This window comes from Pseudophryne corroboree, chromosome 4 (genome assembly GCF_028390025.1).
Source record: "Pseudophryne corroboree isolate aPseCor3 chromosome 4, aPseCor3.hap2, whole genome shotgun sequence".
Taxonomy (NCBI): domain Eukaryota; kingdom Metazoa; phylum Chordata; class Amphibia; order Anura; family Myobatrachidae; genus Pseudophryne; species Pseudophryne corroboree.
This window is the reverse complement of record NC_086447.1, coordinates 861,135,298-861,150,182: the sequence shown is the minus strand read 5'-3', so window position 1 is coordinate 861,150,182 and position 14,885 is coordinate 861,135,298. Positions and strand designations below refer to the sequence as shown.

General features: G+C 46.8%; 1 protein-coding gene across 2 annotated transcripts in view; it reads left to right on the top strand.

The window, feature by feature from the left end:
• Window positions 1-14,885, top strand: part of FOXN2 (forkhead box N2) — a 102,016-nt gene that overhangs the window by 36,070 nt on the left and 51,061 nt on the right. For both annotated transcript variants that reach the window (XM_063918696.1, XM_063918695.1), the window contains exon 2: window positions 10,208-10,746. In XM_063918696.1, coding sequence (XP_063774766.1) covers window positions 10,222-10,746 — 525 coding nt within the window. In that variant the 5' untranslated portion in view covers window positions 10,208-10,221. The remainder of the gene's footprint in view (window positions 1-10,207; window positions 10,747-14,885) is intronic.

Genomic DNA, 14,885 nt, shown 5'->3' with positions numbered 1-14,885 from the left:
ACTCAGGCTGGCAGTGTCTGAACTGACTTCACGTGTGGCAAGTTCAAAGGGCATCAGAACCTTGCACAACGTTGAAATCATTCTCCACTGCGCTTGAGACAGGTGCATTCCACCTCCTATATCGTGCTCAATTGTATAGGCTTGAATGGCCTTTTGCTGCTCCTCCAACCTCTGAAGCATATAGAGGGTTGAATTCCACCTCGTTACCACTTCTTGCTTCAGATGATGGCAGGGCAGGTTCAGTAGTTTTTGGTGGTGCTCCAGTCTTCTGTACGTGGTGCCTGTACGCCGAAAGTGTCCCGCAATTCTTCTGGCCACCGACAGCATCTCTTGCACGCCCCTGTCGTTTTTTAAAAAATTCTGCACCACCAAATTCAAGGTATGTGCAAAACATGGGACGTGCTGGAATTTGCCCATATTTAATGCACACACAATATTGCTGGCGTTGTCCGATGCCACAAATCCACAGGAGAGTCCAATTGGGGTAAGCCATTCCGCGATGATCTTCCTCAGTTGCCGTAAGAGGTTTTCAGCTGTGTGCGTATTCTGGAAAGCGGTGATACAAAGCGTAGCCTGCCTAGGAAAGAGTTGGCGTTTGCGAGATGCTGCTACTGGTGCCGCCGCTGCTGTTCTTGCGGCGGGAGTCCATACATCTACCCAGTGGGCTGTCACAGTCATATAGTCCTGACCCTGCCCTGCTCCACTTGTCCACATGTCCGTGGTTAAGTGGACATTGGGTACAACTGCATTTTTTAGGACACTGGTGAGTCTTTTTCTGACGTCCGTGTACATTCTCGGTATCGCCTGCCTAGAGAAGTGGAACCTAGATGGTATTTGGTAACGGGGGCACACTGCCTCAATAAATTGTCTAGTTCCCTGTGAACTAACGGCGGATACCGGACGCACGTCTAACACCAACATAGTTGTCAAGGCCTCAGTTATCCGCTTTGCAGCAGGATGACTGCTGTGATATTTCATCTTCCTCGCAAAGGACTGTTGGACAGTCAATTGCTTACTGGAAGTAGTACAAGTGGGCTTACGACTTCCCCTCTGGGATGACGATCGACTCCCAGCAGCAACAACAGCAGCGCCAGCAGCAGTAGGCATTACACTCAAGGATGCATCGGAGGAATCCCAGGCAGGAGAGGACTCGTCAGAATTGCCAGTGACATGGCCTGCAGGACTATTGGCATTCCTGGGGAAGGAGGAAATTGACACTGAGGGAGTTGGTGGGGTGGTTTGCGTGAGCTTGGTTACAAGAGGAAGGGATTTACTGGTCAGTGGACTGCTTCCGCTGTCACCCAAAGTTTTTGAACTTGTCACTGACTTATTATGAATGCGCTGCAGGTGACGTATAAGGGAGGATGTTCCGAGGTGGTTAACGTCCTTACCCCTACTTATTACAGCTTGACAAAGGCAACACACGGCTTGACAAATGTTTTCCGCATTTCTGGTGAAATACTTCCACACCGAAGAGCTGATTTTTTTTGTATTTTGACCAGGCATGTCAATGGCCCTATTCCTCCCACGGACAACAGGTGTCTCCCCGGGTGCCTGACTTAAACAAACCACCTCACCATCAGAATCCTCCTGGTCAATTTCCTCCCCAGCGCCAGCAACACCCATATCCTCCTCATCCTGGTGTACTTCAACACTGACATCTTCAATCTGACTATCAGGAACTGGACTGCGGGTGCTCCTTCCAGCACTTGCAGGGGGCGTGCAAATGGTGGAAGGCGCATGCTCTTCACGTCCAGTGTTGGGAAGGTCAGGCATCGCAACCGACACAATTGGACTCTCCTTGTGGATTTGGGATTTCGAAGAACGCACAGTTCTTTGCGGTGCTTTTGCCAGCTTGAGTCTTTTCAGTTTTCTAGCGAGAGGCTGAGTGCTTCCATCCTCATGTGAAGCTGAACCACTAGCCATGAACATAGGCCAGGGCCTCAGCCGTTCCTTGCCACTCCGTGTGGTAAATGGCATATTGGCAAGTTTACGCTTCTCCTCCGACAATTTTATTTTAGGTTTTGGAGTCCTTTTTTTACTGATATTTGGTGTTTTGGATTTGACATGCTCTGTACTATGACATTGGGCATCGGCCTTGGCAGACGACGTTGCTGGCATTTCATCGTCTCGGCCATGACTAGTGGCAGCAGCTTCAGCACGAGGTGGAAGTGGATCTTGATCTTTCCCTAATTTTGGAACCTCAACATTTTTGTTCTCCATATTTTAATAGGCACAACTAAAAGGCACCTCAGGTAAACAATGGAGATGGATGGATACTAGTATACTTATGGATGGACTGCCGAGTGCCGACACAGAGGTAGCTACAGCCGTGGACTACCGTACTGTGTCTGCTGCTAATATAGACTGGATGATAATGAGATGAAATCAATATATATATATGTATGTATGTATATATAATATCACTAGTACTGCAGCCGGACAGGTAGATAATATATTTATTAGGTAATGATGACTGATGACGGACCTGCTGGACACTGTCAGCTCAGCAGCACCGCAGACTGCTACAGTAAGCTACTATACTCTATAGTAGTATGTACAAAGAAGAAAGAAAAAAAAAAAACCACGGGTAGGTGGTATACAATTATGGATGGACTGCCGAGTGCCGACACAGAGGTAGCTACAGCCGTGGACTAACGTACTGTGTCTGCTGCTAATATAGACTGGATGATTGATAATGAGATGAAATCAATATATATATGTATGTATGTATAATATCACTAGTACTGCAGCCGGACAGGTAGATAATATATTTATTAGGTAATGATGACTGATGACGGACCTGCTGGACACTGTCAGCTCAGCAGCACCGCAGACTGCTACAGTAAGCTACTATACTCTATAGTAGTATGTACAAAGAAGAAAGAAAAAAAAAAAAACACGGGTAGGTGGTATACAATTATGGATGGACTGCCGAGTGCCGACACAGAGGTAGCTACAGCCGTGGACTAACGTACTGTGTCTGCTGCTAATATAGAGTCTAGACTGGATGATAAATTATTGATAATGAGATGAAATCAATATAATATCACTAGTACTGCAGCCGGACAGGTACTATATATATTTATTATGTAATGACTGATGACGGACCTGCTGGACACTGTCAGGTCAGCACAGCACCGCAGACTGCTGCAGTAAGCTACTATAGTAGTATGTATAAAGAAGAATGAAAAAAAAAACCACGGGTAGGTGGTATACAATATTATATATATATATATATATATATATATATATATATATATTATATACAATTATATATATATATATATATATATATATATATATATATATATATATATATATATATATATATATATATATATATATATATATTAAACTGGTGGTCACGTTGCAACTTGCAACTAGTACTCCGAGGCCTAAGCAGACAATCACAGAATATATTATTATACTGGTGGTCAGTGTGGTCACAACAATGGCAGTGTGGCACTGACTCTGGCAGCAAAAGTGTGCACTGTGACTGTACGTTATATGTACTCCTGAGTCCTGCTCTCAGACTCTAACTGCTCCCCACTGTCAGTGTCTCCCCCACAAGTCAGATAATACACTTACAGTCACACTATCTAATCTATAAATATCACTTCAGCAAGTAGTATAGTAGTATACAGTATAGTAGTACTCCTCCTAATAATGCTCCCCAAAATACTGTGTCTCTCTCTTCTCTAAACGGAGAGGACGCCAGCCACGTCCTCTCCCTATGACTCTCAATGCACGTGTGAAAATGGCGGCGACGCGCGGCTCCTTATATAGAATCCGAGTCTCGCGATAGAATCCGAGCCTCGCGAGAATCCGACAGCGTGATGATGACGTTCGGGCGCGCTCGGGTTAGCCGAGCAAGGCGGGAAGGTCCGAGCCTGCTCGGACCCGTGTAAAAAACCTGAAGTTCGGGCGGGTTCGGATTCAGAGGAACCGAACCCGCTCATCTCTAGTAATTACCCCTGCCAGAATACAGAAAAATGCGGGAGAAAAGTCCGCCGAAAAAGGGGCGGAGCCATCTCCCTCAGCACACTGGCGCCATTTCTCCCTCACAGTTCCGCTGGAAGGAAGCTCCCTGACTCTCCCCTGCAGTCTACACTACAGAAAAGGGTAAAAAAGAGAGGGGGGGCACAAATTTGAGGCGCAGTAATTATTATTATAGCAGCTATAGGGGACATAATTCAGTTAGTCCCTGCATTATATAGCGCTCTGGTGTGTGCTGGCATACTCTCTCTCTGTCTCCCCAAAGGGCTTTTGTGGGGTCCTGTCTCCTTTAAGAGCATTCCCTGTGTGTGTGTGTGCGGTGTGTCGGTACGGCTGTGTCGACATGTTTGATGAGGAGACTTATGTGGAGGCGGAGCAGATGCCTATAAATGTGATGTCACCCCCTGCGGGGCAGACACCTGAGTGGATGGACTTATGGAAGGAATTACGTGCAAGTGTCGACTCCTTACATAAAAAATTTGACGACATGCCAAATGCGGGACAGCCGGCTTCTCAGCTCGTGCCTGCCCAGGCAATTCAAAGGCCATCAGGGGCTCTAAAACGCCCACTACCTCAGATGGCAGACACAGATGTCGACACGGATACTGATACCAGTGTCGACGACGATGAGTCAAATTTAATGTCCACTAGGGCCATTCGTTGCATGATTGAGGCAATGAAAGAGGTTTTACACATTTCTGATATAAACCCAGGTACCTCAAAAAAGGGTATTATGTTTGGGGAGAAAAAACTGCCAATAGTTTTTCCCCCATCTGAAGAATTAAATGAAGTGTGTGAAGAAGCGTGGGCTTTTCCTGATAAGAAATTGGTGATTTCAAAAAAATTACTAATGGCGTTCCCTTTCTCGCCAGAGGATAGGTCACGTTGGGAAACTCCCCCTAGGGTGGATAAAGCGCTCACACGTTTGTCTAAAAAGGTGGCACTACCGTCTCCTGATACGGCCGCCCTAAAGGAACCAGCTGATAGAAAGCAGGAGGCTATCCTAAAGTCTATATATACACACACTGGTGTTATACTGAGACCAGCTATTGCTTCAGCGTGGATGTGCAGTGCTGCTGCTGCCTGGTCAGATTCCCTGTCAGAAAATATTGACACCCTGGACAGGGACACTATATTGCTAACCGTAGAGCATATAAAAGACTCAGTCTTGTACATGAGAGATGCACAGAGGGAGATCTGCCGGCTGGCATCTAGAATAAGTGCATTGTCCATTTCTGCTAGGAGAAGGCTTATGGACTCGGCAGTGGACAGGGGATGCAGATTCTAAAAGGCACATGGAAGTTTTGCCTTATAAGGGTGAGGAGTTATTCGGGCATGGTCTCTCAGACCTTGTTTCCACAGCAACAGCTGGGAAGTCAGCATTTTTGCCCCATGTCCCCTCACAGCCTAAGAAAGCACCGTATTATCAGGTACAGTCCTTTCGACCCCAGAAAAACAGGCGGGGAAAAGGCGGGTCCTTTCTGTCTAGAGGCAGAGGAAGGGGAAAAAAGCTGCACCACACAGCAGGTTCCCAGGAACAAAAGTCCTCCCCCGCTTCTTCCAAATCCGCCGCATGACGGTGGGGCACCACAAGCGGAGCCAGGTACGGTGGGGGGCCGCCTCAAAAATTTCAGCGATCAGTGGGTTCGCTCACGGGTGGATCCCTGGATCCTTCAAGTAGTATCTCAGGGGTACAAGCTGGAATTCGAGACGTCTCTTCCCCCCCCCCCCCCGCTGTTTCCTCAAATCGGCCTTACCGACAACTCCCTCGGGCAGGGAGGCTGTACTAGAGGCAATTCACAAGCTGTATTCCCAGCAGGTGATAGTCAAAGTACCCCTACTTCAACAAGGACGGGGTTACTATTCCACACTGTTTGTGGTACCGAAACCGGACGGTTCGGTGAGACCCATTTTAAATTTGAAATCCTTTAACACATACATAAAAAGATTCAAGTTCAAGATGGAATCGCTCAGGGCGGTTATTGCAAGCCTGGACGAGGGGGATTACATGGTATCCCTGGACATCAAGGATGCTTACCTGCATGTCCCAATTTACCTTCCTCAAAAGGAGTACCTCAGATTTGTGGTACAGGATTGCCATTACCAATTCCAGACACTACCGTTTGGACTGTCCACGGCACCGAGGGTGTTTACCAAGGTAATGGCAGAAATGATGATACTCCTTCGAAAAAAGGGAGTTTTAATTATCCCGTACTTGGACGATCTCCTAATAAAGGCGAGGTCCAGGGAGCAGTTACTGGTCGGAGTAGCACTATCTCGGGAAGTGCTACAACAGCATGGCTGGATTCTAAACATTCCAAAGTCACAACTGGTTCCTTCCACCCGCTTACTGTTCCTGGGGATGATTCTGGACACAGAACAGAAAAAAGTGTTTCTCCCGCAGGAGAAAGCCAAGGAGCTGTCATCTCTAGTCGGAGACCTCCTAAAACCAAAACGGGTATCGGTGCATCACTGCACACGAGTCCTGGGAAAAATGGTGGCTTCATACGTAGCAATTCCATTCGGCAGGTTCCATGCAAGGACCTTCCAGTGGGACCTCTTGGACAAGTGGTCGGGATCGCATCTTCAGATGCATCAACTGATAACCCTGTCTCCAAGGACCAGGGTGTCTCTACTGTGGTGGCTGCAGAGTGCTCATCTTCTAGAGGGCCGCAGATTCGGCATACGGGACTGGGTCCTGGTGACCACGGATGCCAGCCTTCGGGGCTGGGGAGCAGTCACACAGCGAAGAAATTTCCAGGGACTTTGGTCAAGTCAGGAGTCGTCCCTACACATAAACATTCTGGAACTGAGGGCCATTTACAATGCCCTAAGTCAGGCAAGGCCCCTGCTTCAAAACCAGCCGGTTCTGATCCAATCAGACAACATCACGGCAGTCGCCCATGTAAACCGACAGGGCGGCACAAGAAGCACGGTGGCGATGGCAGAAGCCACAAGGATTCTCCGATGGGCGGAAAATCACGTACTAGCACTGTCAGCAGTGTTCATTCCGTGAGTGGACAACTGGGAAGCAGACTTCCTCAGCAGGCACGACCTACACCCGGGAGAGTGGGGACTTCATCCAGAAGACTTCCTACTGTTAGTAAACCGTTGGGAAAGGCCACAGGTGGACATGATGGCGTCCCGCCTCAACAAAAAGCTAAAGAGATATTGCGCCAGGTCAAGGGACCCTCAGGCGATAGCTGTGGACGCTCTAGTGACACCGTGGGTGTACCAGTCGGTTTATGTGTTCCCTCCTCTGCCTCTCATACCAAAGGTACTGAGAATAATAAGAAGGCGAGGAGTAAGAACGATACTCGTGGTTCCGGATTGGCCAAGAAGAGCTTGGTACCCGGAACTTCAAGAAATGTTATCAGAGGACCCATGGCCTCTACCGCTCAGACAGGATCTGCTACAGCAGGGGCCCTGTCTGTTCCAAGACTTACCGCGGCTGCGTTTGATGGCATGGCGGTTGAATTCCGGATCCTAAAGGAAAAGGGCATTCCGGAGGAAGTCATTCCTACGCTGATAAAAGCCAGGAAAGAAGTAACCGCGAACCATTATCACCGCATTTGGCGAAAATATGTTGCGTGGTGTGAGGCCAGGAAGGCCCCTACAGAGGAATTTCAGCTGGGTCGTTTTCTGCACTTCCTACAGTCAGGAGTGACTATGGGCCTAAAATTGGGTTCCATTAAGGTCCAGATTTCGGCTCTGTCGATTTTCTCCTAGAAAGAACTGGCTTCACTGCCTGAAGTTCAGACTTTTGTAAAGGGAGTGCTTCATATTCAGCCCCCTTTTGTGCCTCCTGTGGCACCTTGGGATCTCAATGTGGTGTTGAGTTTCCTAAAATCACATTGGTTTGAACCACTTAAAACCGTGGATCTGAAATATCTCACGTGGAAAGTGGTCATGTTATTGGCCTTGGCTTCGGCCAGGCGTGTGTCAGAATTGGCGGCTTTGTCATGTAAAAGCCCTTATCTGATTTTCCATATGGATAGGGCAGAATTGAGGACTCGTCCCCAGTTTCTCCCTAAGGTGGTATCAGCTTTTCACTTGAACCAACCTATTGTGGTGCCTGCGGCTACTAGGGACTTGGAGGATTCCAAGTTACTGGACGTAGTCAGGGCCTTGAAAATTTATGTTTCCAGGACGGCTGGAGTCAGGAAAACTGACTCGCTTTTTATCCTGTATGCACCCAACAAAATAGGTGCTCCTGCTTCTAAGCAGACTATTGCTCGCTGGATTTGTAGCACAATTCAGCTGGCGCATTCTGCGGCTGGATTGCCGCACCCTAAATCAGTGAAAGCCCATTCCACGAGGAAGGTGGGCTCATCTTGGGCGGCTGCCCGAGGGGTCTCGGCTTTACAACTTTGCCGAGCTGCAACTTGGTCAGGGGCAAACACGTTTGCTAAATTCTACAAATTTGATACCCTGGCTGAGGAGGACCTTGAGTTCTCTCATTCGGTGCTGCAGAGTCATCCGCACTCTCCCGCCCGTTTGGGAGCTTTGGTATAATCCCCATGGTCCTTACGGAGTCCCCAGCATCCACTAGGACGTCAGAGAAAATAAGAATTTACTCACCGGTAATTCTATTTCTCGTAGTCCGTAGTGGATGCTGGGCGCCCATCCCAAGTGCGGATTGTCTGCAATAATTGTATATAGTTATTGCCTAACTAAAGGGTTATTGTTGAGCCATCTGTTGAGAGGCTCAGTTATATTTCATACTGTTAACTGGGTTTAATATCACGAGTTATACGGTGTGATTGGTGTGGCTGGTATGAGTCTTACCCGGGATTCAAAATCCTTCCTTATTGTGTCAGCTCTTCCGGGCACAGTATCCTAACTGAGGTCTGGAGGAGGGGCATAGAGGGAGGAGCCAGTGCACACCAGGTAGTACCAAATCTTTCTTATAGTGTGCCCAGTCTCCTGCGGAGCCCGTCTATTCCCCATGGTCCTTACGGAGTCCCCAGCATCCACTACGGACTACGAGAAATAGAATTACCGGTGAGTAAATTCTTATTTTTACCCTTCTATATATGAAAAAAAAAAAATTTTTTTAACAAGACGCGCCAAACCTTCACTGGAATGAGGACGTCCCTGGTATTTGCTGTCCTGTGAGTGTCACAGTTTAGCTTGGTATATTTCTTTTTCATTGCAAAAAGAAACTAAACACAATTCTATACTGCAATAAACACTACTATATATAATGTGTATATATATGTCCATATTACCAATGTATGTGTACTATGTTTTTTTTTTTTTTTTTGTGGTTGTTTTTTTTTTGTATTGTGTGTTTTTAGCTCCAAGAACTATTGCTTGACATTTTTATGCTATTTTTAAACTTTAAAGACAACTAATATACTTGTGTAGACGAATCATAGTTATTCTTTAAATATATTTTATGGTCTCATTGTGTTTAGAAATCAAGAGACTGAAAACGTTTGTCTGCCCATGGCCATCTGGGGGGAATTTCGGGCTATTGCGCAGCATCTAGGGCTTGCCCCTACAAATAAAACCTTCATTGGCTTTGTATGATTAGACAGAAAATTACTGAGTGACTCTGACAGTTATGTGCTGTCTACTTCGGCTGAGAACACTTTGCTGCTTCAGTGTGTCCAGAACATTAAAGGGGCAATTCGATAGTTTCTCCCAGCAGCTGCCACTAGTAGTTGCCGGACCGAGCAAGTTGTTGCTCCGGGTGCCAGTGCCACGGAGGGGGGAGGACATTTCCGTTTGCTATACTTTGATAAACCCAGTCTAATTAGCCGCCGTGACATGCACAATAATTAATTGGCACCTAGAACAATTGAATTGCGGCTGTTCAAACAATTGAATTGTCCTCTAAATGTGGTAAGCTAGGGTATATACAGTAAGCTATTGGTTTTATAGATCAGAAAGTTCATGTTTGTAGGGCTCCTAGTGAACAACACACTTAATTGAATTCCCCCTTTTCGGTCTACTTGCATTAAATACATAAAGTGCACAAAAACTAGCCCCGTCTTGTTCATACTATAATTTAACTTCATCAGTGGAGGGTATTGGTAACATTCCACTGTAGATTAATAAAAGCTGCAGAGGTAGGTAACAGTGAGCATTGTGTTTTGCCCCGATATATTCCGTGTATCCTATAAACACTGTAGCCATCTATTTTCCTGACTCCTGTGATGTGATGTGATGTAATGTAATGTATTTTCACTCTTTGTTACAGAGTGATCAGATCGCATGGGTCCGGTTACGGGAATGACTCCAGACAAGAACGTAGAGACTCCTGCAGCAGAGAAAGTTGCAGGGTTAAGTCAAACTGAGACAATGGGTAGCCTGCCAGAAGAAGTTGGCGCTGCCCGGCCAAAAGCCTCCGCCGTGGACTGCGGCTCGGCAGACGAAGAGCTGACAAACTTGAACTGGCTTCACGAGAGTACAAATCTGCTGAACAATTTCAGCCTCGGGAGCGAGGGGGTTTCAGCAAGTAACGCTCTGTATGACATAGAGGGTGACAGCTCCCCAACAGGTTGTCGAAACCCAGAGAAGTCTTCTGCCTCTTCAAAACCTCCGTATTCATTCAGCCTCCTCATTTATATGGCAATTGAGAGCTCTTCCAACAAATGCCTGCCGGTGAAAGAAATATACAGCTGGATCCTCGACCGGTTTCCATATTTTGCTACTGCCCCAACTGGCTGGAAGAACTCTGTCAGACACAACCTTTCACTAAACAAATGCTTTCGGAAAGTCGAGCGCAGTCACGGAAAAGTAAGTTAAAGATGAATGTGCAATATGCGTAAAGGGCAGTGTTTTTATTAATGCCCACTAGCCCAAGTATGGTAGTAGAGAGAACTGCGCACGACCTTAATTCACCTGTCGCATGTTTTCATGCTGTTCTAAGTTTTTCAAGAGCACTTGGAAATTCTATTACAGCATTGGACCCAGTCGTGAATGTCTCGTGGGTGCAGAGTATGTTCTGCACATGGTTCCGGGGGAACTGCATTACACACCAAGGCCAACCACTGTGTCGGTCTGTGCAGCACTATGCTTCCTATACTCATTTGGTGGCGCCATTTTTCCAATGATCTATTTGGAAAGAAGGCTCCATGCTGGGGCTAGTAAAGGCTTGATCACTGAGTCTTTGCTTGTTGCTACTCATATAGGGGTTTATTCATGAAGCAGTGAAAAGAGTGGAGAAGTGAGCCACTGGAGAAGTTGCCCATAGCAACCAATCAGCTTCTCTGTATAATTTTATAGTATGTAAATTATAAATGTTACTTCAGTGCTGATTGGCTCTTCTCCACTGGCTCACTTCTCCACAGTTTTCACTGCTTCATGAATAGACCCCATACTATCTAAACAGATCACTTGATTGATGATGTGGTTGGGAGCAGCTATGGGGAAACCCCGCTGCCTTTGGAAGAAGGGTCTCGACGAAGGTCTCCCAATCTCTCAACACAGGGTAGCAATGTAACGCTCCAGCTGAACATCTGTAAAAGGTTTCTGGTGTCGGATGCATGAAAATTGCTTGAACAATTGAAAGATAAGAGATTATTTCTATATTACACTACAAAACAGCGGCTACAATTTCCCATAGCTGCCCCCCGCATCCGTCCTCTTTCCCCCCCCCCCCCCCCCCCCCGCCCACCGCTCCGTCCCCTCCTGCACCCCCAAACACTGCAGAATTTAATTCATGGGGGGGGGGGGGGGGCCTGTGATCGGTCATGTAGGACTCGTTCTGCACACGCTCAGACCCACAATCATCTGTGATGTATGTAAACCATCAGGTTTTTGGGTGACTGGGTAATACCTGTTTAGTGCATCACTAAACAGCCTGTACCTTTTAGTATTACATAAATAACTGATCTGCTATTCTGGTGTGGGTCATTGAGCAGAACAAACACGGGCTTATTGTCATTAATTTACTACCAGTTATTTATATAGTGGCCACATATTCCGCAGCGCTTTGCAGAGAATATTTGCCCATTCACATCAGTCCCTGCCCCAGTGGAACGGGTTAATATTTTATATATTAATATTGTTGGGAGCCAATTAACCTACCAGTATATTTTTGGATTGTGGGAGTAAACTGGAGTACCCGGAGGAAACCCACGCAAGTACGGGGAGCATATACAAACTCCACACAGTTAGGGCCATTAATAGCAGCATGCACATGGGAGAGGTGCATCCTGCCCTTGCATCATTTTAAGATATTTCAGAGAGGATCAGTATATCTGTAGGTGCTAAGGTCAATTAGTAATTTGACACAACGAGCCTCTGTTTTTTGTTTTTTTTATCCCCACGTATGTGTTTAGGATTGGTTACAGGCCATAAATGAGGCTAGCAGGGAGCTGCGGCTGTGAAGTTGTGTGATCAGTAAATAACTCTCTATATTTGGAAGTGTTTCCTCCCCAGCTGCAGATAAACAGTTACTGTACACTGTAGTCTCACCAGGGTCTCAGATAACAGTCTGGTTTGTGTTGTCATGGCGACACTTCCTGCTGCTGGCTCTGAGTAATGTGAGAGTGGCCTGTGTGTCCTGCCACAGCCCTGTGCTCATGTGCCGGCTACAGGATTGTCCGCACGTATAATACATCTATCACTTATTACAGTATCCCTGATTGCAGATCTGTCATTCTGCCATTTATCTGTCAGTGCCATTCCTGTACGCCCAGAGCTGAATTAAGGCTTCGGGGGGCCTGGGGTACTTCAGACAGGGGGGCCCTAAGGTATAAAATTAAAATATTATTTATATATATAATATATACACAGCAGTCAGCGGCACTCACGGCTCCCATACAGGGAAATGATAAAACACAGTCAATGTGCGGTCAACGTTTCAATGTTGTTCAAATAAACATTTTCATCAGGACATACACCTGTATGTCCTGATGAAATGTTTATTTGAACAACATTGAAACGTTGACGGCACATTGACTGTGTTTTATCATTTCCCTGCATTGGAGCCGTGAGTGCCGCTGACTGCTGTATATATTAATGGACACCCTATCCAGGGTCGTTACTTGGAGGGCACCGGCTTATCTATTATGAATCGTTTTTTGGATGGAGTGCTGCTGATTTCTACATAGTGTGTGTGTGTGTGTGTATATATATATATATATATATATATATATATACACACAGAGATACCTCCCAAAATTAGGAACACCTGTGCGAAAGGGGGCGTGGTCTATGGAAAAGGGGGGCATGGTTTAGCAGAAGAGCCCGCGATCCTGAGCCACGCCTCTGTTTTCGGCACTGAGGGGGCATGCCCAGCGCTCTGTGAGCTGCTGGCATGCCCTCTCTCCCACTGTCTCCACTGAATCGACGCTGTGCGCATGAACACTGTCTATTTTCCGCAGAGCAGTGACTACAGGAGCCTCCCAATTGCCCCTCCCCCCACCCCACTGCGGGACACTGGGTGGGACAGCGGGACAGTCCCCAAAAAAGTGACTGTCCCATGAAAATCGGGACAGTTGGGAGGTATATAAGGGCGCTGAGGGGGAGTTACAGGGAGGGTGAGGGCAGGGACGCTGAGGGGGCGTTACACGGAGGGTGAGGGCATGGACTCTGAGGGGGCATTATAGGGAGGGTGAGGGCAGGGACTCTGAGGAGGAGTTACAGGAAGGGTGAGGGCAGGGACTCTGAGGGGGAGTTCCAGGGAGGGTAAGGTCCAGGGTCATAACATATGTATCAGGAAAGATAAGGGCCCTACACATTGAGCGATCCGCCGCCGAGCTGCCCGACAGCGGATACGGCCGACGGGCGACCCGGCGGCGGGGGGGGGGGGCAGTGACGAGGGGAGTGAAGTTTCTTCACTCCCCCGGTCATCCGGCTCCATAGAAGTGCAGGCAAATATGGACGATCTCGTCCATATTGGCCTGCATGCACAGGCGATGGGGCAACAGCAATGAACGAACGCGGGGCCGCGCATCGTTCATCGCTGGTGCCTCCACACTCAAAGATATGAACGTTATCTCGTTCATTAATGAACGAGATTGTTCATATCTTACACTAATATCGCCCAGTGTGTAGGGCCTATTACAATGTTTGGAAGATGTGTATAATATATATATATATATATATATATATATATATATATATATATATATATATATATATATATATATATATAAAGTATGAGCGCCAAGAAAAGGAAAAGTCAGAGTCCCGTGGAACTACAAGTCCCAGGCTGGACGAGAAGCAAATGTTCCTCACAATCACTGACACCCAGTCTCTCTGGTCAATCAATCTTTATCAGTGTGCACCTCTGGAACTTCCAACTGTCGCTTCCCCACCACAACCCGGTTCCGAGCGGGTAATGATTCTGCCAAAAAATATGAAAAGAGCAGGGAGCGCCAATAGTGCATTAAAAGTGTAAACAATTTATTTAAAATACATCCACGGTAATCAAGTAAAAACCCGTACCGTAAAAGGCGGTTAAACCACCGCTTGTATAACCAGCATAGAATTATCCCACAGTGCAAATCAGCGTTCGGGATTCAGTGTCCGCACGTCAGACCACGCCCATACGCGTTTCGTCATCAGACTTCACGCGTATGGGCGTGGTCTGACGTGCGGACACTGAATCCCGAACGCTGATTTGCACTGTGGGATAATTCTATGCTGGTTATACAAGCGGTGGTTTAACCGCCTTTTACGGTACGGGTTTTTACTTGATTACCGTGGATGTATTTTAAATGAATTGTTTACACTTTTAATGCACTATTGGCGCTCCCTGCTCTTTTCATATTTTCTGGCAGAAAATATATATATATATATATATATATATATATATATATATATATATATATATTTCTCTATCGTCCTAAGTGGATGCTGGGGTTCCTGAAAGGACCATGGGGAATAGCGGCTCCGCAGGAGACAGGGAATAGCGGCTCCGCAGG